Source organism: Peromyscus maniculatus, chromosome 15, assembly GCF_049852395.1.
Source record: "Peromyscus maniculatus bairdii isolate BWxNUB_F1_BW_parent chromosome 15, HU_Pman_BW_mat_3.1, whole genome shotgun sequence".
Lineage (NCBI taxonomy): Eukaryota > Metazoa > Chordata > Mammalia > Rodentia > Cricetidae > Peromyscus > Peromyscus maniculatus.
Genome location: NC_134866.1, coordinates 38,803,882 through 38,829,249, shown reverse-complemented (window position 1 = coordinate 38,829,249; position 25,368 = coordinate 38,803,882). Strand labels below are relative to the sequence as shown.

At 40.5% G+C, this 25,368-nt stretch overlaps 1 protein-coding gene across 2 annotated transcripts in view; it reads right to left on the bottom strand.

The window, feature by feature from the left end:
* Positions 1-25,368, bottom strand: part of Parp8 (poly(ADP-ribose) polymerase family member 8) — a 182,815-nt gene that overhangs the window by 71,938 nt on the left and 85,509 nt on the right. For both annotated transcript variants that reach the window (XM_076551870.1, XM_042261529.2), the window contains exons 4-7: positions 14,739-14,776; positions 4,563-4,652; positions 4,004-4,074; positions 2,250-2,327 (exon numbers count right to left, since the gene is read on the bottom strand). In XM_076551870.1, coding sequence (XP_076407985.1) covers positions 2,250-2,327; positions 4,004-4,074; positions 4,563-4,652; positions 14,739-14,776 — 277 coding nt within the window. The remainder of the gene's footprint in view (positions 1-2,249; positions 2,328-4,003; positions 4,075-4,562; positions 4,653-14,738; positions 14,777-25,368) is intronic.

Sequence of the window (25,368 nt, the reverse complement as noted above, 5' to 3'; positions counted from 1 at the left end):
TGAAAAATCTATTGTCAATCTGTGATGTCCTTCTTAATCTGTTCCTTCAATTTGCCTTTCTTAAATCTAGTCTTTTGTCTCTTTCTGTCATGCTCAAACTTGAAAAGAAATCTTAAACACCAGAATGAGCATTTAAAAGGCTATGGCATACTTGAATATCCTAGAACTGACACTGTGGTTTTCTTATCTTCATTTCTCTTATTCTGGCTTATTTACTGTACTGTGAAGTAATCCTTTATATGACATTCATTTCTACTCAGTATGACTTGTAACTTCTGTTCCTATTTGCATTAGGTATTTCAAACATAAATCTGCATGATGGAGTACGCCAATACATAATGCCTTCCAGTAGCAAGGGATAGGGGACTAGATTAGTTCTTTGTGCTTTCACTATACAATTACATCCTAGGAGACACCCTTTCTACTTCCAACATTTTTGTGATCTGTCTTCATTTTTGAAATTCATTTTATAAAGAAATGCAAATGTTTAAAAGTTGTGAATGACTGGCAGATATTCCAGAAACCTTTTAGGATGAATATCTAGATTGAAGAAAAGCAGCAAACTCCCCTCTGAAAAAAATGAACAGTGTAAACAAAAATCAGACTTGGAAGGCCTCTTTTGCATAAAGTGCTGTGCTGGGTAGAGAGCTACTATGTTACACAAGTGCCCAAAGCTAGAAAGTTACTCCATGGAAGGAACCCTAATTTACCATGGCCATGTTTCTACTACCTTGTGTATGTCTGATTTAGCAAGTATTGATTTTTTTATTCTGCATATATGACATATGAATTCTTTTCCATATTAATTTTATCTTTAAAGCCCACATTATCACATTATCCTTCCCTCACAGTATACAAACTACAAAGATATTTGATCAAAGAGTTTACAGAAATCTAACAACATACTATATGGTTATATCCTAAAATCAAATGCTTGATTTTAAATTTGGAAAAGTCTTGTGAGTTATTGCATATCTAACATATATGTGTTATGGGATATTTGTACATTGTGTGAAAATGTATTGCTGTGATTGGTATAATAAAACTGAATGACAAAAAGCTCGAAAGAGGTTAGGTGGAACTTCTGGGGACAGAGAGGAAGCTGGGAAGAAGGAGATGCCAGGAGACATGGAGAGGAAGCAGGAGGTGCAAAATGGGGAAGAGAGGTAATGCCACGTGATAGAACATAGATTAATATAAATGGGTTAGTTTAATTCATAAGAGCTAGCAGGACAAGCCTAAGCTAAAGCTGAGCTTTCATACTTAATAATAAGTCTTGGTGTCATTATTAATGAGCTGATGGTCTAAAGAAAAATTTGACTATACATTTAGTAAAGTTTAAAAATCTTCCTCATATATTTTCAACACAATGAAAACAAGTATTTCTCAATAATTGTAACCAATCAAAATTTATTAAAAAACTATCTTCAATTTAAAACTAATAATCTCTACTTTTTGTTAGAAATACCAACATTTAAAAATATTTCTTGTTAAATCTATGAGGAAGACAAACCGTACTTGTTTTCTCTCATGTGAAATCTAGGTGTGTGTGTATGTGTGTGTGTGTGTGTGTGTGTGTGTGTGTGTGTGTGTGAGAGAGAGAGAGAGAGAGAGAGAGAGAGAGAGAGAGAGAGAGAGAGAGAATCTAGGTATATGTGTGTGAGAGAGACAGACTGAGAGAGAGAGAGAGAGAGAGAGAGAGAAATCTAGGTATATGTGTGTGAGACAGGCAGACAGAGAGAGAGAGAGAGAGAGAGAGAGAGAGATTGAGATTTAAAAAGTGACTACAAGAGGAGAGGAAGATGGCCAGAGTGGAGGAAGAGGAAGAAGGCACAATGGGATACACAGACTGTGGTGGAACAAAGGGGGACTATTTGAGGGAAGAAGACCAGATAGAGGGAGAAAGGGCCAATAAGAGCAGAGTAGAATGTGTGAAAATGTCACAGCAAAACCCATTTCCTTGCATGCTAACCAAAAATTTAGTATTAAAGCAAGCAGCGTGATAGCCAAAATGATAATCCAAATCCAGGTGCAAAACCTCTATAATTAATTAGGACAGTAAATGAATGACCACAGTGGAAAGATCTGTGAAGGAAACCTTAACTTCTGAAAATGTGTGGAAAAACAAATTATTCGTGTTTTCTACTTACTTACTGAGGCCTAAACAACTTCTAGGCTGCCGGCTTCCACTAGGACCCCCACGACTCTGGGCACTTTAAAACTGGGTTTTGGAAGGCAGCGTTACTTACCTGCCCTCCATAATAAAATTCTTCAGAGTCGTTGTCGCCCTCAGAGTCCTCTTCCACCGTACTGTTCTGCCTTGACTCCTTCAAGTGATAAAAAAAAAAAAAGGTAATTCCAGTGGTCAAACTAGAAAACAGCCATAACAGACAGGCTCTGGCACAATGAAGGGATTTTATATGGCGCACACTGCTGGCGCAGTACAACTTCAAAACAAAAAGGAGTAAGGGAGATAACATAGTTCTTGAAGAGGAGTTTACTAAAAATACACCTTTCTTGGAGCTTGCTTCTAGTCATGTAAATACTTGCAGCTTCACATTTGATGAACATTAAAAACTCTGTATAATCAGTTATGATATTAACTTCTCTTTGATAAAATGTCTGACAGGCTCCCACTAATTCAACTCTTATTAAAAAGTTCATCTGCATTAATTATCCAAGACAGTTTCCTTTTCCACTGCCAACACAAAGCAATGCTATGAAAGGAAACTTGGACTGCAATAATGTACAAAATCAAATTATGCAACTAAATATGAATCATAATACAGAGGGAACTTTCAGTATACTGGAATGATTTGTTTGGAAATTCAAGTTTCAAAAGGATGTTTAATTTAATATCCTTTAACTTGATGTCTGAGTTTTTAATTAACTGAGCTGAACATCTGTCAGGTAGCTGAAGTACAAGGAAAACTCAAGGTGGTATTTCTATCACCGTCATGATTAGTGAAGTTCTTTTAAAGAGGAGAAAAAAGCAGCATTTCCTTTGGATTCAGAACTCCATCCATCCATGTTGCTAATAAGACCTACATTTCAACTTCCAGAGGAAAATACGACAACCAAGAAGAGGGGCTTTGGATGAAATGAAATTCTGACGGGTTTCGGTCAATTCTTCGAGCAGTCATTTTCACAGTGGACAAAGAGGGGGATCTCAAATAGCGCAAACCTAATAGCAAGGGAGGGTCATATTGTAAGTGTAACTTTCAATCAAGTGACTTCAGTCTCACTGTGCTTTCTCTACTTAATGTCCTGAGAGGTATCCATAGATCAAAGTAAAACATTTTAAAAGCAAGGATATGAGACAAACTTGCTTAGGGTTTTTTGAGGGGGGGAATGAAGAAATAAATAAATCAATAAATAAATAAATAAACAAATAAATAAATAAATAAATAAATGAGTGGAATATAATGCCTACTCCCATGTTTAGAAGACTACACCTTCTACAAACAGAATTGTAAAAAAAAAAATCATCAAAATTATGTATAGCCATGTATACTTGTGATGTAAGGCATGTGGGTGTTTCTCTTTCAACTACATTGCTATCTATAAAGAATAAAGAATGAACTACATGGCATGGATGTTTTATTTAGATTCTTTTCTATTAATTTAGCAGGAACTTCTTCCACAGGGTTAATTTTAGGTCAGTCTTAGTCCATACAAAGAGTTGTGAGGGGCTGGAGAGATGGCTTGGGGGTTAAGAGTACTGGCTGTTTTTCCAGAGGACCTGGGTTCAATTCCCAGTACCCACATGACAGCTCACAACTGTCTGTAACTCCTGTTCCAGGGGATCTAAAATCCTTACACAGACATATATGCAGGCAAAATACCAGTGTATATAGAATTTTTAAAAAAATTTTTAAAAAGTTGTGAGTCTTCTTTTCATTCACCATATACAACTGCAGTGTAAATAAGATACAAATCCAAATACATGGTAAATTTAAAACATTTCAAAATAAAAACATCAAATGAAACAAAATTTACATACCTCCCCATTTTCCTTTTGTAGTTTGGATCTTATGGATAAGCAACAGTTAATATCATTTGTTTTTCTTAATTCTGTAAGAAAGAATTTTTTAAATTACTTTGGATTTTAGCATATTGTTTGCCATACATTTATGAGTTCCTAGACTAAAAACATGGTAGGCTTTTTTCCCCTTTTGTGAAAGAATTAAGGGGTGTTTTGAAGATAGATCATACAAGCACTTCTGATTTTTCGTTGTGCATACAAATTTTAATAAATTAAAGAGCAAGCACACAGATTTCTTCAACTCTTATTATTTACTTCAAGGCTGCTTCAGTGCCCTAGGTTTTCTGAACTCAATTTGTCTAGCAGTATCATGATGGGTGAAAATACTTTCAAGAGTAATGTTGGCATGATGCATTTAAACATTATTCAAAAAATAACATGCCTTAGATATAAAAAGTATATGAACAGATTTCTGGGAGGTAAATACTTGTGTTTGCCATACTGAAAACAAAGAGCACCAAAGTAACAATTTTAAAAAACTTAAGCTAAGGAAAGGAAAATATTGCATTACCATTACCTGTTGCTATTCTATGGAAAATAACAGGAATTGGATCTGTAGTAACTAGCACGTCCTCATCATTTTCTGAACTTGACACATATGTATTGTCTGCAAGGAAACGGGAGAAAAGACACCGTATAATGGTTATATATCCCCTACAAAAGCAATAGACATAACTTCATCACTTTAATCCAATTCTCAGAAATGGCACATACTGCTGCTCTCATTAACTCAGAAAAAAAAGGAAGCAAACTTGTGGGTAAATTAAGCCTATAGTTACAGCCATTTCAGAGGAGTCCAGAGCTTCTCACAAGAATACAGATTGTGGACAGAAAGTATTCCAAACCACACTTTCCTTTTATTAGAGAGAAGGGTTGGAGACAGATCTCCCTGTGTAGCCTTCAAATTCAGCATCCTCCTGCCTCTGTCTCTTAAATGTCAAGTTTACAGGAGGCCTCTCTACCAGGCCTGGCTCCTCATACATTTCTAATACAGCTTAAGGTAACCAGTCATTCGGATGCTGCTGTTGGCTCATGTCACAGGTCAGCACTCTGCTCAATTTCCATCTATTACAAACGGTAGGGTACTCAGCTGAGGAGATAACCAGGGGATGCTTGATATTTCTTTAAAAATCTCAAAACCAAACACGCTGGCAACTCACTTGCAATCCCAATACTTGGGCTGCTGACATAAGAAAAGCATTGAGTTTGAGGTCAGCCTTCTTCACTTAGTGTACTAGTTAGATGTGTCAACTTTACACAAATTAGAGTTACATGGGAAGAGAGGACCACATTTCAAGAACTGCTTGTATCTGCTTCACCTGTGAACATATCTGTGGGCATTTTCTTGATGAATAATTTATGTGTGGTGGAGGGGACCGCTCAGCCCAGCGTGGGGGCAGTGCTACCTCCAGGCAGGTGGTCCTGAACTATGCAGGAAAGCAAGCTGGGCAAGCCATGGAAAGCAATGCAGGAAACAGCTTCCCTCCACAAGCCCCGGCCTCTGCTCCTGCTTAAGTTTCTATCTTGACATCCCTCAGCGACAGACTGTGCCCGTGACAGGTAAGCCAAATAAACCTTTTCCTCCCTAAGTTGCTTTTAGTCATGCTGTGTATCACAGCGATAGAAAGCAAACACAGGGAGAACCTATCTCAAGTAAAAGAAAGCCAAAACTCTTAGTGAGGAAAGGAGACAGAGAGGAAGGGAAGGGTGGAAACTCCAGGCAGTCATTAACTGACATTGCACCCTCCATATTGCTGTTATACAACCTGCTATTACGGCTCGCCAGAGTCATTCTTCTCCAAATTAATTTTATCCGAATGTACCACACACTGAATGCTAAATTATACTTTAAGTACTTACACTTCTTATTCACTATTTTTGTCTCTAGAAAAAAAAATGTATACATTTACCAATTTCTCCAATAGATACAGATCTTTAAGTGTGGTCAAATAATATATTATAATAATATAACACAAAGTTGTTTATCTATTTTTCTCATTAATGACTGAAGAGCATTTGTAAGATTACCAACTCACTAACAAATGTCCCATAGTTCGGACTGTGGAGATGGCTCAGTGGGTAATGGGATTTGCCACCACGCCTGATAACCTGGGTTCAATCCCCAGTACTCACATGTTGGAAGCAGAGAACAGACTCCTACAATTGACCTCCACATGCATGTAAGGCATACACACATATACACACACAAATAAATAAATACATATATGCATAAATACAGACACACACACATATATGCTGGGTGTGGTGGCACACACCCTTAATATCAGCACTCAGGAAGCAGAGGCAGGTCAATCTCTGTGAGTTTGAGGCCAGCCTAGATGTGGTGGTTTAAATAGGAATGGCCCTCATTGACTCATGTATTTAAATGTTTGGCCCATAGGGAGTTGCACTATTAAGAGGTGTGGCCTTGTTGGAGTGGGTGTGGCCTTGTTAGAGGAAGTGTGTCACTGTAGGGGCGGGTTTGTGTCACTGTAGGGGTGGGTTTTGAGATCTCATATGCTCAAGCTACGTATGCCCAGTGTGACATATAATCTCTTGCTGCTGCCTGAGGATGAAGATGTGGAACTCTGAGCTCCTTCTCCAGCATGTTGTCTCCCCACATGCCACCATGTCCCATGATGATGAAAATAGACTAAACCTCTGAAACTGTAAACCAGCCCCAATTAAATGTTTTCCGTTATAAAAGTTACCATTGTCATGGTGTCTCTCCACAGCAAAAGAAACTATAACTAAGTCACTGGGTCTACACAGTGAGTCCCTGTCTCAAAAAACAAACCAAAAACAATAAAATGAGGTGAGAGTAAAATAATCTAAGTACAAATTCCCTATAACACAACTACTGCTAACTTACTAAAAATAAAACACCCCCCAAAAATAGAAACATGGATCAATTGCTGCTCAGATAACTGAAGGAATCTATCTTTAAAAAAAATATTGAGACAGGTTGTAATAATATTGTGTCGTTACCACAAGAATCTGACTTTTAATTGATAGATTTATGTCATTATGGTTCCCCTCTCCTTCAAATGCACTATTTTTAAGCCTGGAAATTATATCTATACCTATATATTCCACTTAGCGACAGAAGATTCTACATGAAGAAGAGGGCTTTATGGCTTTATTAAGTTATCGAGAGGAGAGACAGGAATGGCACAGACCAGAGTGGAAACAAGGCAGATCTGCCTCATCCCCCTGAGTAGTACTAATCACAGGCTGGGTGTGTTTAATTTTCAGACACCACAAGGGATACTGTGACATATCCATGTTTACTAAGTGCCATCACATCACAGACCAAGAAGCAGATCTTGTGTGTAAATGCAACTCATGAAACAGATCGTGTGTAAATGAATTATTTTTATATGGGGATACTGACCACTTTCTGGATTCTCTTCTGTAAGGAGCTTGATGCATTCAGACCAGTGATTTAAAAAGGCGGGGGGGGGGGGGGGGGGGGGATAGGAGGTGAACTCTATTATAGCTGAACTTTTCAATTTTGTTTTTTGTGGTGGTGGTGGTGGTGTTTCTGTTTTTGTTTTGAAACAAAGTCTGCCTGCATTGTCCAAGACAACCATGAGACCTTCATGCCTGAGCCCCCTCCCCGCCGAAGGGCTGGGATGACAGACAAAGGCTAGTACAGCCAACTTCAGAGCCAGATATTTCTTTTCTCTTAAACTCTACTTGGTCTACTGATGTGAAGCTATTTTGTACGTAAGCAAACTAATTCTGTTTTCCCTATAAACAGGGAAGGAGAGGCTGGAGGTAATTCATCAGAGGTAAAGTACTTATATAAACAGCAGAACACTGGATCCCATCACAGCCTGAGGAGAGAAGGCATAATAAAACAGCATCTAAGAATAAGGATGGTGGCAAAGGCCTATACTCCCAGCACTTGAGAGACGGAGGCAGAAAGATAAATCCTAGGTCATCCTCAGCAACAGAAGACATGGTCTTAAAAAACAAAGAACAAGACAGATGAAAGGCCAAGAGAGACACTAGAGCAACAGAAGTAGAAGGTGGCTGCCAGCTGGAGGGAGAGATGAAGAGTCCATAAACTGGACAGCAGCAGCCCATCCACAGACTACAGAACAGCAGTTTTACTCAAGGGTGTGACTCAATTTGAAGGATTTTTCTGTGGAAGTGGACCTGTCCATAAAATAAGAGATAAAACTGGTCTCTAATTCATTTTTAAGAAATGAATTTAAACTGAAAAAAAAAAATGCTTTAAAATCGGCAAAGCAGTTCAAGTACCAGAAGGCAGTGAGATTTGATTTAAAAATTAATCTGCTGACTGTGTGTGGCATGACGCAGGATTAGGCTATCGAAGAGATTTTCTACTTGTTTGCAGTTTGGATTAGTCATACTTTCAAATTCTGCTTTTGACTCAAGTATCCTCCAATCAGAATATTCTGGGGTGTTAATTCTTCATTATGATATAGTAGGCCAGCCATATCTGTTATGGTCAGAAAAGAGGCAGAGTGAAGAGCTCATCAAGTTTAGAATATCCCATTTGGGGAGTTAAGAAAAGAGTAGCAATAACTCTTCCTCAAAAGAATTGTTTTCTCTGTTGAAAAGTTTAAGATCACTGATTCAGCCTCCTTCCTCATTACTACTGTGTTCAGTTTATCAGGATGCTTCTGAGAGGCTGCATTGGTCCATTCTTCTAGGTTCTCGAGCTTGGCCACCCCACTCTGGGCAGGCCCTCTGAAATGAAATCAGTAAATCTGGATTCCCCTGGACCTTGATATTATTCAACATAGTCAAGATGAGGAAGTCATGTAAGTATCCATCAATAACTGAATAAAAAACGAAATTGTTGTAAATATGTATAAAGTAGTATTCTGTTCAGCCATTAAAAAAAGAAAAAGAAAGAGAGAGGGGGGGAGGGAGGGAGGGAAAGAAGAAAGGGAGGGAGGGAGGGAAAGAAGAAAGAGAGAGAAAGAAAGAAAGAAAGAAAGAAAGAAAGAAAGAAGGAAGGAAGGAAGGAAGGAAGGAAGGAAGGAAGGAAGGAAGGAAAGAAAGAAAGAAAGAAAGAAAGAAAGAAAGAAAGAAAGAAAGAAAGAAAGAAAGAAAGAAAGAAAGAAAGAAAGAAAGAAAGGAAAGAAAGAAGGACAGCAAGCATGCAATGAAATGAGTGAACATGCCGGGCGGTGGTGGCACACGCCTTTAATCCCAGCACTCGGGAGGCAGAGGCAGGCAGATCTCTGTGAGTTCAAGGCCAGCCTGGGCTACCAAGTGAGTTCCAGGAAATGCGCAAAGCTACACAAGAGGAACCCTGTCTCGGAAAAAAAAAAAAAAAATGAGTGAACATAATGGACATTAGGGTAAGTCAAATAAGCCAAAAAGAGACAAACTGCTACTGCCCTTGTGTGTATGAAAGAAGCTGAGAGTGTTATTTGAATGGTGGTTGTCATGGGTTGTGGTCAAAGAAGTGGAAAGCTTGGTCAAAGGGAACAAATACGAAGGTGTGCGATGAGGAGGTTCCAGGGGATCTAACACACAGCTTAGGTGATGATGGACGTGTTAATTGCTTTGACTGTGGTGATAAAAAGAACCTGTCTCCAACTATAGAGTCTTTTTAACCTAAGTCACAGCCTTAGATACAAATTTAGGAAGTGTGTCGATAAGCACTGTGCTATTTTGCATGAATCAATCGATCTCCACTCTTGTTCAGATAGCTACTTCTTCCCTAAGCTTTGTCACAGGGGTGACAGCATCATCTTGGTTTAGAGATGGGAAAGTTAGGCAGAAGTGGGGCTAAGGATTGCATTTAAGATGACAGACTCCTTGAGACAGAGCAAGGGGATTGAATCTTGAATTCTCTCATTGGACTCTTCCCATGAGTACTGTATTTGGTATTCGTTTTCTTTGATGATTTAGGCTTTGTCTTGTTTCCTCCTTCGTTCAACACCTGGAGACAGGTTTTTTGTTGTTGTTGCTGGTGGTGGTGGTGGTGGTGGTGGTGGTGGTTTTTTTCGAGAGAGGGTTTCTCTGTGTAGTTTTGTTGCCTGTCCTGGATCTCAATCTATAGACCAGTCTGGCCTCGAACTTACAGAGATCCCCCTGGCTCTGCCTCCCGAGTGCTGGGATTAAAGGCTTGTGCCACCACCACCTGGCTCAGGGTTTTTGTTTTGGTTTTTTTTTTAATTCATCTATTTATTTTACATTCTGGCCACAGCCTGTCCCCCCTTGCTCCCCTCATCCCGCCACATCCTCTCCTTCCTGTTCCTCTCCCCCATTCCCCACCTTCCACTCCCCAATCCCCTCCTCTTCTGTCTCCACCCAGGAAAGGATAGGTCTCCTAAGAGTATCAATACAGCATGGCATATCAAGTTGCAGTAAAGACTGGGTACCTCCCCCATGTATTAAGGCTGGACAAGGCAACCCAGTATGAAGAGTAGGGTCCCAGAAGACAGTAAAAGAGTCAGAGGCAGTCCTTGTTCCTGCTGTTAGGAGTCTCATAAGAGGAGCAAGCTACACAACTGTAACAGACAGGCAGAATGCCTAGGTCAATGGAGACAGGTTCTTAAGTTCATGTTTTGTAGAGGATGTAGAGATTTATGTTAAGCCGTTAACCATGTGGCTATTTCCGTTTCTCTTCAGTAGAGCACTGCCATCATTACCATAGCTTCTAAGGTTCATTAGCGTGGGAAAGGATAGATACAGAAAAGCAACTCTCACTGACCATACTCAGTCTCAAGAACGGGGCCACTTAAGTCAAGTTGTTCCGTTCATTATTACTACGTAACTTAAGAGAAAGGGTAATTGTACTGATAAAAAATAATTGCCTGATTTTGTATTATAGTCTGGATACTTTCCCTGAGTTGTCTCTCAAATTTTGTCATCTTTGTTATACATTTTTTTCAAACCAACCAATTATGCACTTTTAAAGACAAAGAAACCAAAACTAAAGGAAATTAATTCTTTCAAATTATTTAAGGAATTGATTGATTAAATAATTATTAAGTAGTAAAGTTGGAATGATTCTGAATCAAAAAGTCGATACTTTGTCACTGAACTATGTTTTAAATATAGAAACCATGATAACTCAAAAACTGCAGCATATTACAAGATATAAATGCTTATTAACTGTAAAAACAATTACTCGTTAAGGGCGCTACGTAGAGTGTTAGGATTCCAATTCTCACTTAAGTTGCTAATTCACAGTTATATATGATGTTCAAATACATCATCTGTAAGTCAGGGCTCTGGAGCCATGGGGACCAAATAATCCAGAAACTACCACCTCACTCCTCTAGATCCAACAGAAGAATGGAGAAGAGATGAGAGAATTCAGTCACCACAGTGGCTAAAGCTCCTAATTTAGGTGAGAAAACACGAGCTGTACTGATGAGCAGTTTAGTCTTAGCAGATCTAAATGGTGACTTGCGGTGCATATGCCATTTCAAAGCCATTACCAAAAATGAAATCTGCTCTGTAGAACTCATAGAAGCCAGAGGGTTACTTTACATTTTCTCTTGATTGTAAAGAGTTACCTTGTATCTATGTCATTACATGTGCTCGAGTCCATGAAAGACTTTAAATCTTCATTTCATAGACACAGACTACAAAATGAGTATCAATCAATGGCCTGAGTTCGTGGAACAAAACTGTAAACTGAAAACTATTCCTAAAAACTTAGGTGAGTGGAGCAGGGTGGTGGTGGAGCATGTCTTTAATCCAAGCACTCAGGAGGCAGAGGCAGGCGGATCTCTGTGAGTTCGAGGCCAGCCTGGTCTACAGAGTGAGTTCCAGGAAAGGCGCAAAGCTACACAGAGAAACCCTGTCTCGAAAAAACAAACAAACAAACAAAAACTTAGGGGAGTGTGCCACACTGCTCCTAACTGAGGGGGACAGTGAGAACACATGTGGGACAAAGAAAAGTCCATGCTAACAAGATTAGATGATGAGCTAATCCTTGGGCCAAACCATCCTCAAAAGATAGTTAAATAAGCCCACAGACAATACTAGAAGAAATTAGTGAGGGCAGTACCAAGAATACTGAATTTAGTCATTAAAAAACAGTAAAGGGGTGGGAGGGGGGAGAATAGGGGAACCCATGGCTGATATGTAGAACTGAATGGTATTGTAAAATAAAATATATATATATAAAAAAGTTAAAAAAAAAAAAAACAGTAAAGGGAGCTATTTGTTTGAGAGAATTTTTAAAGTAGGCGAAGGTCCTGTAAAACAAACCAAAGTTTGGGAACAGAAGAACAAATATAGGCAACACAAATGAGAATGGAGGAAAAAAAAAAACCAGATACGTAAGACTTTTTTACAATAGAAAAAACAGGATAAAGTACTTTTCTCTTAATAAAACAAAACAAACATTTCAACACTATAGCAACTTTTCCAAAAAGACATATAGTAAAAAAAGAAAAATTGCTGAGATAAAACAAATCCATAATCACGGCAGGAAAATCACAAGTGTCCTAAGTGTACCTCACCACATCTAAAAAGACAGGCTTGCTAGCCCTAGGAAGGCTCAAAGAGCCAGTGCGTTCCATTAGCATCTTGACGTCTATAACACCAAGTCCAAACCAAAGCTCACACCGTGCCGGCAGGCAACATCAAGATGCCTAGTAAAGGAGGAAATGCTTCCGCAACAGAGGCAAAGTAAAAACTCAATAGATTCAATAGTCCTTAATGTTCTCAAACATGGTAAACAAGAAAAAAAATGATGTTTTCTGACAAGTAGAAACATGCTATTTTTTATATAAAGTTGCCAACTTTTCTATTATTGAAAATTATTCCAGAAGTTCTAGGAAGTGTGGGGGGTGGGGGGTGGGGGACAACATCTGTTAGGAAGGACAAACAAAAGTTAATTTTATGTAATATTGTCCGTCTGGAAAAGTGAAACATATTAACCAACAACCCTCAAGTAAATCTGGATTACAATTTAATAAAAGGGAAAATACTATCCCACTAACGGCCACTCGGAAGCCCTAGAAAAGCACTAGTATCACTTCCTCAGAAACAACAGTTGCCAGAGGTGAGATGCAGAGTGTCTGTCACCAAGTGCCATGTCCCTATGAGGCATTCCTTGGTTTCTACAGTACATAATCTTTAAGGATGAATATCATAATTGCCACTTCTTCCCCCTGTAACCTATAATGGCGACTGGAATTGGATTCAACTGTACACCTGGAAGCATTCTGTATCTGTATTCTACATGGTGTATTTGATGTACATGCATCAGCCAATTCAAAACTCAGTCTCAGCATTTAAACCAGAATACAAATTTGCTTCTCCCTCAGCAAAATAACTCCTACTCTAATCAAGTAGATCAAATATGTATTTAAATTCTGTTACCTTGTGGAAATGAAATTACGTTGAAAATTTACTACAAACTTACTCCAAGATGGAGACTTTAGCAAAAAGAACACAGATGAAAAATCAATGTTTTATTAAGAAATTTCAAATTTTAGGGGCCGGAGAGATGGCTCAGTGGTGAAGAGCACTAGCTGCTCTTCCGGAGGACTGGGGTTCAATTACCAGCACCCACATGGCAGCTCACAACATCTAACCCAAGGAATATGATGCCCTCTTCCGGCCTCTGTGGGCACTGCAGGCACATGATGCACAGACATGGAGGCAGGCAAAATACCATATACATAAATAAATTTAATTCCATTCCATTTTGATAGGTTAGGCATATAAATCAGTGGCAGAGAAATTGTCTAGCATGCACAAGACTGTGTTCAGTCCCCAAAACTGCAAAAAAAAATTAATGTAAAAATAAATTTTAGGGGCTGGAGAGATGGCTCAGTGGTGAAGAGCATTGGCTGCTCTTCCAGAGGATTTTCACTCAATCCCCACCGTGTTAGCTCCTGGGGATCCAACAAGCATGCACATGGTGCACACACATGTATGCAGGCAAAATATTTATACACATAAAGCAAAATGAATAGATCTTTTAAAAATAAGAAATTAAATTAAATAATATTTAAATTTTTATACAGAACCAAGTTATATTTCCAAGCACCATACCAATGAAGTGTGTGTGTGTGGGGGGGGGGGAACCCAAGTACTACCTCTTTGCCACCAGAGGGAGCTAAGCACTGAGGCCACTTGGTTTACTACACTACATCGCTACAATCTGAATCAGTGGCTGTGTTTTCATATGGAAAACATACCTAATTGTTATTTCTTTGAGTCACTTCTCTGTGGGTGTGCATGTGAGGTTTCTTGTTTGCTTGTTTATCGCAATAGGGTCTCTATACCCTTGGCTGTTCTGGAACTCACTCTGTAGACTAGGCTGGCCTTGAACTCACCGAGATCAATCTGCCTCTGCCTCCCAAATGCTGAAATCAAAGTTATATGCTATCACAATCAGTCTGCATGAGTGTACTTTTAAAAATAAGCAGTTCAATATCTTTGGCACAAAGACATTGTCACACATTTCTTTAGAACATAATTTTTGTGTGTGTCTTTGCAGTGAGCATTTAATATTTTTGACAAAATGAAGCTACCCGGGGAGTCCATGAGAATGCCTTCATCAGGAAATGACATTTGATTCTGGACCAGGTGTCAGAGTATCTCACAATCAACAGGATCCTTCCTCTGACTTTATGCCTCCTTTGCCAGCATAGGACATGCACGGACATGAATTTCAAATCTCCAGATCAAAACTATCAAAGGTACTTAATAAAAACTTTAAGGAAGAGCATACCTGGATAGTCTTCTGAGACGTGTACTGAGTACGACACACTGCAAAGACATGGGAAAAAGAAAAGGATTAAGTTACTGTGGAGACAGTCAAGCTTGTGCACAAGAAAATCCAACCCCATATGGCCATCTATTTGTACAACGACAAGTATAAGCACACGACCCACACAGACAAGAAAGCTGATTTTTTTTTTTTTTTAATGACCACAGAAAACATGCAGGTGTGAATTTGAATGTCAGCAGGTCTTCCCGATCCTTCCTGAAGCAATCACTCTCCCAACTGATACTTGGACCTTAGCATATAGGCAGGCCTTTGCATTTCAGCAATACACAAAGGCTCTTCACAATTCTGTTCCTATTTCCCCCGAGTTTTCTTTCCATATTAGAGAGGATATTCTGTAGCTGGTACAGCACTCAAGAATTTAATTGTAAGTGTATATGGCTGAGGATGGGACTTGGGACCTTATACACACTAGACACTGCCACTTAGTGTCTAACAAACCCAACATCTATTTTAATATCGCTTCCCCACAAGCATTTTTGAAAAAGTGTCATTTCACTTAAAACTAATGATATGATGGATGCATGTAACTAAGTTATTCTTCTTAATTCAGTCTTTAAAACCATTATATATAACAAACAGAAGGTTTTCAGTTCTGAGGACTGCACTGCTTCAGAAAAAAAAATTTTTTTTAATTGTTTGTCAACAATTTCCCAACTCCTTTCCCAGGAACCCTGATGCATCTACAAACCTATTTCAGATGATAGGGATTTAGATAACCTATTTGTTCTTTTCTTATCTCTGTCAACAAGACTGCATATCTCTTGAGGTTCAAGCATGAACAACTATTTTAGTGCATGATACACAGGACTCATACAATATTAGTTATTTGAAGGGGTTAGTGGAGTAGTACAGAAAAGATATGCTACTGTTCAGAAAGGACATTTTGCTATTCAATTACTAAGTCAAGAAGCCAAACATGTCAATGTGAAATCATATTTAATCAGAACAGTCAACGGAGATAACATGGATGACTAATTCAGAGAGGTACGATAACAAGCAATGAACATGGCAGGAAAGAACTTGGGCAGCAGAAGGCCCAATCATTTGGTTTTGAACTTGTAAATAATAATTCACCCAAGGTTGCAAGGAATGTACAAGGATTCATTTATCTTCCATGAAGCTTTCCCTACTGCTTATACTTTATGTACATATAGCAGAACACCAAAACCAAGAAACAGACATTAAAGTAAGTGTATTGCTGTCATTTTGTCATGCATGAAACATATATGTACTACATAGTCAAGACCCAGAGCTATTCACTCATGTTGTCTCAGCAGAGACACACTTGTCACCCCTCTGTCTTAATGGTCCTAGCTTCACACAGCCACCAATCAGTTTTCCAGTAGTTCTCTAATTCTGTCATCTCAAGAGTGTGATTTAAATGTGTGTGTGTGTGTGTGTGTGTGTGTGTGAGAGAGAGAGAGAGAGAGAGAGAGAGAGAGAGAGAGAGAGAGAGAGAGTGCATAAAACCGTACAGTAAGAATCACAATCATGACATTTTAAGGCATAGTAATTATCTCAAAAAATTACTCATTATGCAGTATTTAGTATGGAAACAAGGAAAAAGCAAAATAGGACCCTACCACAATAGTGAATTGAGGGCAAGTCTTAATGGGATGTAATGAATGGGGAGGGAATGAGAAGACCAAGTGAGTGCCAGATGTTGAACCCCAGCCAAAACCCCAGCTTTGGGGATCAAATGCCAAGGAGGTAAAATATCCACATCACTGCTGCCTCATCCTTGGGAGGGGAAATAAGCACTATGACCCAATGTGATTTTACTCTCTCATAAGTCATTTGCTTATACAGTGGGCATATACTACACAGCAATAAAATCCTTGTTGATCAGTCTACCCTTTCTAATCCGTCAGTTCTATACAACAGAAGCCAGGCATTTGGCCAAAGATTATACACAATTCCAAGCTGAATTGATTTACAACATCTATGTTCTCAACTAACAGTATTTGGCCTCATTTTTCACTCAAATCAATGTCTAAATGTCACATGAAGCCTTAATCTGTTCCTCTGTCTTCATCCAGTCAGGGAGCCTGCTACAGACTAGCAGGAGTCGTGTAGCTAGCTTGGAGACTTACTAGCTGGGTAACAGAGAAAAAGTCACATACACAATCAGCTCCAGTCTCTTTTCAGAAAACTCAGAGCATCCACATCTACGCCCTCCAGGTCTTATGTGATGGTTTGGTGAAAGACCCCCATGATACCACTACACAGCAGTGGAAACCCAGTAACCTTAGCCCAACTCCAGCCTTTCCTGTTTATTTTGTTTTCTTGAGATAGGATCTCAGGGAACTCAAGCTAAGCTGAAGATCACCACGTAACCCAGATAGACTTTTGACACTGACCCTTGTACTTGCCCCCATTTCCAGAATATTGGGATTCTAATGTGTACATCACCACCCTGAGTCTCAAGCACTGTAATTAACAGGAGTTTCACATGAATGAATGTGCTCTGGAGAACTCAGTTGCATCTGTAAGAAGATACAAATCAATACTTTACATTTATCAGAAACCAAAGCTAACTCTGACAATTTTACTTTATGGTCCTAATATCCTGGAAATAATAGGGGACAGGTCCACGTTCAAGACCGTGCCTAATTTTTCTGCAATCAAATAGCAAACAAGAGACCTGCAAAATGATTCATCAGCTCCCTGACCTAAAGCGTGTTTTTGGGTGCCTACCAGGAGGAAAATCACCAGGCCTGTAAAATCTTAATCAGTTTCACTCTGTGGCTTGCAGAACTCGAAGGGATGCAATCCAGTACAAGCAGACTTGGATGATTAAGCTCAAGGCTCTAATGAGTAGGGCCAAAAAGGGTGGCAGGGACAGTGTAAGCAGAGAGCAAAGCTTAAGCAGCTTTCAGAATAGGGTTGGAATGTGCTGTACTTAATAAACCCTGGAGGTGACATGAAAAAAGTCTGAAACTCTTGACTCCTGTTCAAGGGGGAATGCCCTCATAATCCTGGACTATGCTGTACTGTGAGTAGATTAAAGAGCTTTGTTAGAGAATGTCAGGGAAGTTGGTATGTTTGGTATAGTCTCGCCGAGGACCATGGCGTGAGGTGCATCTGATCAGGGGTGTACGCTGGAATCCATTAAGTATTGCTATCACCTGTATGATTCCTCTGATATTGATTTGTTCCAAGGAAAGACATCTCTCCACAGCAGACCCAGAAGGCCAACCTAGAGGAGCCATCAAAACTCAGCTTGTCCTAGCCTTACAGTGGGCTTTATTCCTATCATCGGAATCGTTCACAGGGCCACTCCTGCTTTTAAATTCATCAATTGTACCTTATGCCCTTTTTCTCCTGGACCATATAATTGGGAGCCAGAAGGCACCAATTTGCTCCTCATTCCCAAGTTTTCCGATTTAAGAAAACTATTTAAGGATGGAAGGAAAAGTGACGCGGTGGTGGGCAAGTTTAAAGCCAGGCAGGGGTACATAGAAGAACCCTGTCTCAAAATAACATCAATAATTATAATAACTTAAAAAAAACTTAAAAGAATGGTAGGGAGGTGTGATGATTTGAATGAGCAATGTCCCCGGAAGTCTCAAGCCACTTTGAGTTTTCTCTCTCTCTCCTCCCCCATCCCTCTCCTTTACACTTGAATGAAGGGTTGGGGATTTAGCTCAGTGGTAGAGTGCTTGCCTAGCAAGCACAAGGTCCTGTGTTCCGTCCTCAGCTCCAGGAAAAAAAAAAAATCTTATACACTTGAATGAGCTGAATGTCCCTGGAAGTCTCAGGCATGTAAATACTTGGTATCCAATTAATGGTGCTTTGGGAAAGTTTAGGAGATGTATCCTTGTGAAGGTGGACGTTGAGTGTCTAAAGACTCAAACCACTTTGAGTCTTCTCTCTCTCTCCTCCCCAACCCCTCCCCATTACACTTGCAGTTCAAGATAGGAGCCGTCAGCTCGCTGTCACAGCCAGCATGACTGCCATTCACTAGTGTGACTCCTAGCCATGATGAACTCTAATCCTTCAGGCACCGGAAGCCACACACACCCCTCTGTTCGTAAGCTGCCTTGGTCACGGTGTTCTATCGCAGCAATGGGAAAGTAATGAATACAGGGGCTAATGGAAGACAGCGTCTTAAAATAGAAGTGAGAACTCAGACTAAAAATACAAGAATTTTAGAATTCAATACCTGTATTTTATGATAGACCCCAAAACATTATGGCCATCTGTGAAGCAAAACTCCTGGGTCATGCACTCATTTTTTTTTTCACAACACCCAAGGTTTTAACAAAACAAACGACATACAGTATTGTACTCTGTGATGCCTCTTTTGCATTACTTCTTAAACCTTAAGGCGGTGTGTTTCTTAATAACAGCATCTTTCAACCTCTCAGCTTTCCTAGCTAAATCAGACTTCTAAACTTCACACAAGGAAAATCAAAACACAGAAACTAAGGCGGGTCTGGAGGTTCTCTGTTCACCTCCAAGTGAGCCGCTGAAAACCAACGACAGGCAAACACGCTCCTTGCTTCCATGCAGCTGGAAGCTTCTGCCCCTTTGGTGCTAGAGAGAAAAGAAACTATGCCAGGGTCCCACCCCCAGGCTTATCTCTAGTGCTTTAGGGACTATTAAAAGCCCAATTTGCTGGTTTGATCCGATTCAAGACTCACAACATTCACCTTTATGTTCATTATCATGTTTCATTTCCCAAAAAATATTTTCTAATTATCTAGGTCAACCAGCTAGTGTTCCTTCATTCTTCACCAATTATTGGCTGCAATCGCTGAGTAACTTCGGGATTAGGGGATTCTAGTGCACTTTCCCACTTCACTAAATCTTTCCATCACTCACATCAATACTGACAATGTTAAGCTCCTTAGAGTCCCAAGGCCTCTTTCACCTCACCTTCCTTCCGAGACCCTGGATCTTGACTTGGGGGTAGAATCTGCATCTCTTGAAAAACCCCCAACCTTTGTGCTCTACTCTCTAGCTGTGACTCTCTCAGATCTTTAAACAATGTTTTCATTCCTTGGGCCTTCACAGGTTCCTCCACACTTCAGTTCCTCCTTTGCCTGGCTCTAGATAAATGCTCTCTCTATAGCACCTTCACCTCCTTCACTGTGAAGCCCCAACCTTGCCCCTGGAGACCCTGAAAGTTCCAAATGGTAGATTCAGTTGTGCTTGACACTGTCCCCCTAGACCGCTGAAAGTTGCTGGGAAGACAGAGGCACAATAAGCCCACATGGACATCCAGGGCCCTCGGCATCAGCTAGGAAAGACTTTGCCCAATAACCCTGGAACCTACAGCTCAGATTCCTCATTTTTCTTTTCCTTTATAAATCTTGACAATTTTCCAAAAGCTAATAAAACCTTGTCCTCTGGCCATCAAATCATTTTATTTCACAATAAGGTAAAGGAGATTGCCATTTGGCTATTCCCTCAGGCACTTGAACTATTTCTCCCACCAGCCACCCACATACAGACTTGCAGTACCTTTTTTTCTGCATCCACACAAGAGAAGACAAACATCTGTCCTTTCGACCGAGTCTAATTTGCTATACTAACCCCATAAACCCACACGCCATTTGGGACTTTTGTTCTATTAGTCTCACAGTTCTACAATTTATAATATCTATGCCATAATGGAAGTAGCAAAGTTCAACTACAAAGATATTAAGAAGACACTGTTTAAAATAAACAAGTGAGGGCTGATGAGAGCGAAGCAGGGCGTGAAGCAGGTGAAGGCCCTTGTCATCAAACAATCCAAGCTTGAAAAAAAAAAAAAAAAAAAAAAAAAAAAAGCCGGGCGGTGGTGGCGCACGCCTTTAATCCCAGCACTCGGGAGGCAGAGCCAGGCGGATCTCCGTGAGTTCGAGGCCAGCCTGGGCTACCAAGTGAGCTCCAGGAAAGGCGCAAAGCTACACAGAGAAACCCTGTCTCGAAAAACAAAAAAAAAAAAAAAAAACAATCCAAGCTTGAAAACCCGAGTTTGATCCCCAGCACGACATGGAGGAGGAAGGAGAAAAGGCATTACACAGTGCTGTTCTCTGAATTCTATATTCATAATGTGGTACATATGCAAACATGCACGCCGATGATAAAATTTTAAATGTAAAGTACTAGCTCTCCTCAGTATTGTATTGGATATGCATGGTTATTACACTAGACAACTTTAAAGTAGTGGAATAGAGTTTTGTTTTTGTTTTTGTTTTCAAGGCAAGGTCTCAAGTAACCAGGCCTTAAACTCCAAGTATACATAAGGCTGACCTTGACCTTCTGATCTTCCAGCCTCTACCTCCCATATGCTGAGATGACACACATGAGCCCACTCTCAGTTTTATGTGGTGCTAAAGACTGAACTCTGCCTTGGGACATGATAGGTAAACATTCCACCAACCGAATGACATCATCACCCCAAGAATATTTTTACATCTGTAATCTTAGTCCTTGGGACGTGGAGACAAGAGAATCTGAGGTCCAAATCATCCTCAGCAAAATGGTGAGTTTAAGGCCAGCCTAGGCTACATGAGACCCTATCTCAAAACAAAACAAGAATTTGAGAAAGTAGAAGCAAAACGGTATTTCTGGTACAATAAGGGAAAACCATTTGGTCTGATGAGACATACTTTCATTTATATTAACAAATATATGCCAACTACAAACACATACTTACAGAAGTACTGTTGAAATGAGTAGCTCCCTCTCTCGCCCCCTAGAATTCTGGATGAAATTAATCGTCTGTATATCTGAATGATTTCAATCAGTATAACTACACCGTAGACCGAGATGTGGTGCTAGTGCTGCTTATAAACCCCATTTATGCACCACAGCCATGCTGGAAGACAGGCATTGTACCATGGCAGGAGTAGCTGCAGAGAAACCACTGATGCCTCTTCTCCCCCACAAAAGGCAGGAACCCTGACTTCATCAAGAAAGGAATTCAAGATGAGTCCTTGTGGAGCCGAGCTGGAAGTTTATTAGAAGGGTTTTGCATGGGGATTATGAAGAGTGCTTGGGGATGAGACACCCAGAGTGCAAGTGTGGGTTTCTCAAAGAAGAGCTGTGTTTTATTGCCTTTACAAGGACCAAAAACATGGTTTGGATGGGTTCTAATGTTATCTTTAGAAAGCTGGTAAGGAATTAAGAGATCTCAGGTGGTCCCCGAGGTGCACTGAGTGGGATGACCAGAAACAGGCTCTACCACAAGAGTTCCATGAGAAGTAAAGATATTTTCACAGTAAACAAAAGGTAGTAGTCCCATTTGTAAGATTTCTAAAAAACTATGTGGGAAAGGAGTAGTACATTGCTACATTCAAGGCTACATACACTCAGTCCTTATACATATTACCATCTTAAAGTTATCTTTGTACGTGAGGAATAGTGTCTCTACATAGACACTTTTCACAGCAAATATTAATTAATTGTGCTGGAAGTCTCTATCCTCACCTGGGGAGAAGCATTAGCCAGATTCCTGAATTCAGGGCTCATTTCCCTTTCCATGTCCCCATGGTTTTCCATCTTTCTACTCTGCCTCAGACACTAACATTCCAATGTAGTAGGTAGCCATTCCAGGTTTGATCTGGAAGTTCCAACCTCCATTGAGACTTCGGTAATTGTCACGCCTACAAGGCGGGGCCAAGAGAGGGCCCTGAAGACCCAAGACCCAGATGTGCCACTCTCTCTGTTCCTGGACCCTGGATGGTGGAGGTTGACTGAGCAGAGTTCTCCAGAGAACACCACCAGACTGCGACACACCTTCCCCAGACTCTGCAACCTACCTATCCCTTCATTTGTAAGTTACACCACTAAATAAACCTCCCTTTTAACTATGTGGAGTGGCCTTAATAATTTCAGTTTGCATCATTGCTGAGATGTCTCTATGTCTGTCTATCTATCTGAGTGCCTGCCTTTCTCCCTGTCTCTGTCTCTCTGTCTCTGTCTCTGTCTCTCTCTGTCTCTGTCTCTCTCTCTCTCTCTCTCTCTCTCTCTCACACACACACACACACACACACACACACACATGCTCGCACACTAGATTGTGTAGATTTGAATTTTGAATGGAGATTCTGCCTTATGATCTGTGTGATCACTGCTAAGCACTCTCCTGATTAAATTTCCCTATCTGTGATTCTTCTCTTAGAGTTGCTATGATGAATATATGAGATAACACATGTTCTAAAAAGGAATAAAACTAGACACACAAATTAATTAATGGTATTTTTACTCCTACAAAGCATTATTTCTCTAGTGCATACCTCATCCACCATCAAAACTCTATCCCGGGTCAAGTTCCTCTCAATCTTCCCCAAACACCAAGACAGAAGAGTAGATTCCTTCCCTAGGTATCACTTGACCTTGACACTGAATCTCCTCCAACTGCAGGGGAAGAACGATTGTTTGTACTCTCAAATTCTCAGGGCCAAGACAGGGTGGCATATCACTCAAAACAAAATTTGGAAGAGGATGCATAGATCATATTTTCCAAAATTCCTGAATGCCCTAACAATACCCTACCTGAGGAAGTATTTAAATTTTTAGAAAAATGAACAAAGCTTGCCTGCAACAGCTCACTGTGTACATACACACCATCACCACAAACGCAGTGAGTTTCAGACCCACCTACCATGTGCTCTCAGGTAACTTTTGTGAGGTGAAAAAGCAGACTGAACTCTGGATGCCAAGATCATCATGAAGTCTCTGAGTCTTGCATTTCCAAGTCTACAGACTGATGGTAGCAAGTACATTACAGCACTCCCATGGATATGAGCTCAAACTCAATGGCACATTACACAGGAAGACTTCTGAGATGTTAAAAAATGAATAAATAAAAAGATGGAAGCCCGAGTTGTTCTCTCTTCAGTTTCTATAGCAGTTCAACATTAATTAGCAAATTATTTGTCAGGAGTACGCTACACATTAAAGTTCTTATGTAAACTCCTGCCATTTACAAAATGTAGTGGAAGGATTGACAATTCTCCAAAACAGAAGGGGGCGGAAGGAAAAACCGCCCGTGTCAGGTGGAAACATGTGATTGGGAATTGTTTCAATATCACTCAGTCTACAAATCAAGTCCACTAGCGGCAATCGTGAGTAAATGCCCGCCCGGCCCCTGAACAAATGCCTGCCTGGCTGCTCCTCAGCATCAAGACCAGGGACACACATTCTCATGGTAGAAAATGCAGCCAACTAGGTCAATTATCAGCCCCTGCAAAAGCAAGCCTGGCGATAGTGAGCAAACATTGAAGTAGCGGATCATACACGTTCCCATTTCCAGAACATGTTGATGATGTTTAAACCTATTATATTTTGAACAGATGAAGTAACATGACCAAATGTAAAGAAATGCTTTTCCCAATTGTGTTAAAAGCCAGGGCCTAGTCGGCCACTTTTTTTTTCCTTTTGGTGTTTTCGAGACAGGGTTTCTTTGTGTAACTTTGTGCCTTTCCTGGGTCTCGCTCTGTAGACCAGGCTAGCCTCGAACTCACAGAGATCCGCCTGCCTCTGCCTCCTGAGTGCTGGGATTAAAGGCATGCGCCACCACCACCAGGCATAGTTGGCCACTTCTATACCTCAGTTCTGCACCACAGGTCAATACTTAGACTTCTGAGTGAACATCTTCTGGGCAGGGCTGAACTTGCAGGAGCCTTCTTCCTTAGAATGCTGATGCTACCGGAATTAAATCCATTGCTTTTGCAAGGGTGGTCAGTTTCTTTCTATTACCATGGCTGCTGTCACCAGGATATGTAAATGGATATGAAAAGTAAGACACAGACATGATCTCATACAAGCTCTCTGGTTGTTGGTTCAGTCTCTAGGAGCCCCTGGGAGCCCATGTTACTTGATTATGTGGGTTTTCTTGTTGTGTCCTTGGCCCCTCTGGCCCCTATAATCCTTCCCCCTCCCCTGTCTTCCACAGAATTTCCTGAGATCCGCCTAATGTTTGACTGTGGGTCTCTGCATCTGTTCCCATCGGTTGCTCTGATGACAACTGGGCTAGGCAACGATCTATTAGTATAGCAGAATGTTATTGGGAGTCATTTCATTGACTTTTTTTTCTTTTTTGCCAGCCATGTTTGCTTCTATCCTAGGTCTCTGGGCTGTCCAGCCTCTGGGTTCTGGCCTTCCTGACTGTGTCAAGGGTGGGCTCCCTCTCATGGCATGAGTCTCAAGCTGGACCAGTCACACTGGTTGGCCACTCCCCTAATTTCTGCACCACCTTTGTCCCAGCACATCTTATAGGCAGAGTAAATTGTAGGTCAGAGGTTACATGGCTAGGTTAGGGTCCCAATCCCTCTACTGGACGTCTTGCTTGGTTAGAGAAGATGGCAGGTTCAGGCTCCGGATAATCCATTGCTAGGAGTCTTAGCTGCATTTCCATTGCACTGGGTTTCTAGTCCATCCCAGAGATGCCCCTGATTTCAGTTGTCCTTCCCAGAACCACCAACCAGAGAACTTGCGTGGGACTGACCTAGACTCTCTGCACGTATGTTACAACTGTGTAGCTTGGTCTTCTTGTGGGACCCCTAACAGAGGGAGCAAGGGCTGTCTCTGACTCTATGACCTGCTTTCAAGACCCTCTCCTCTTACTGGGTTA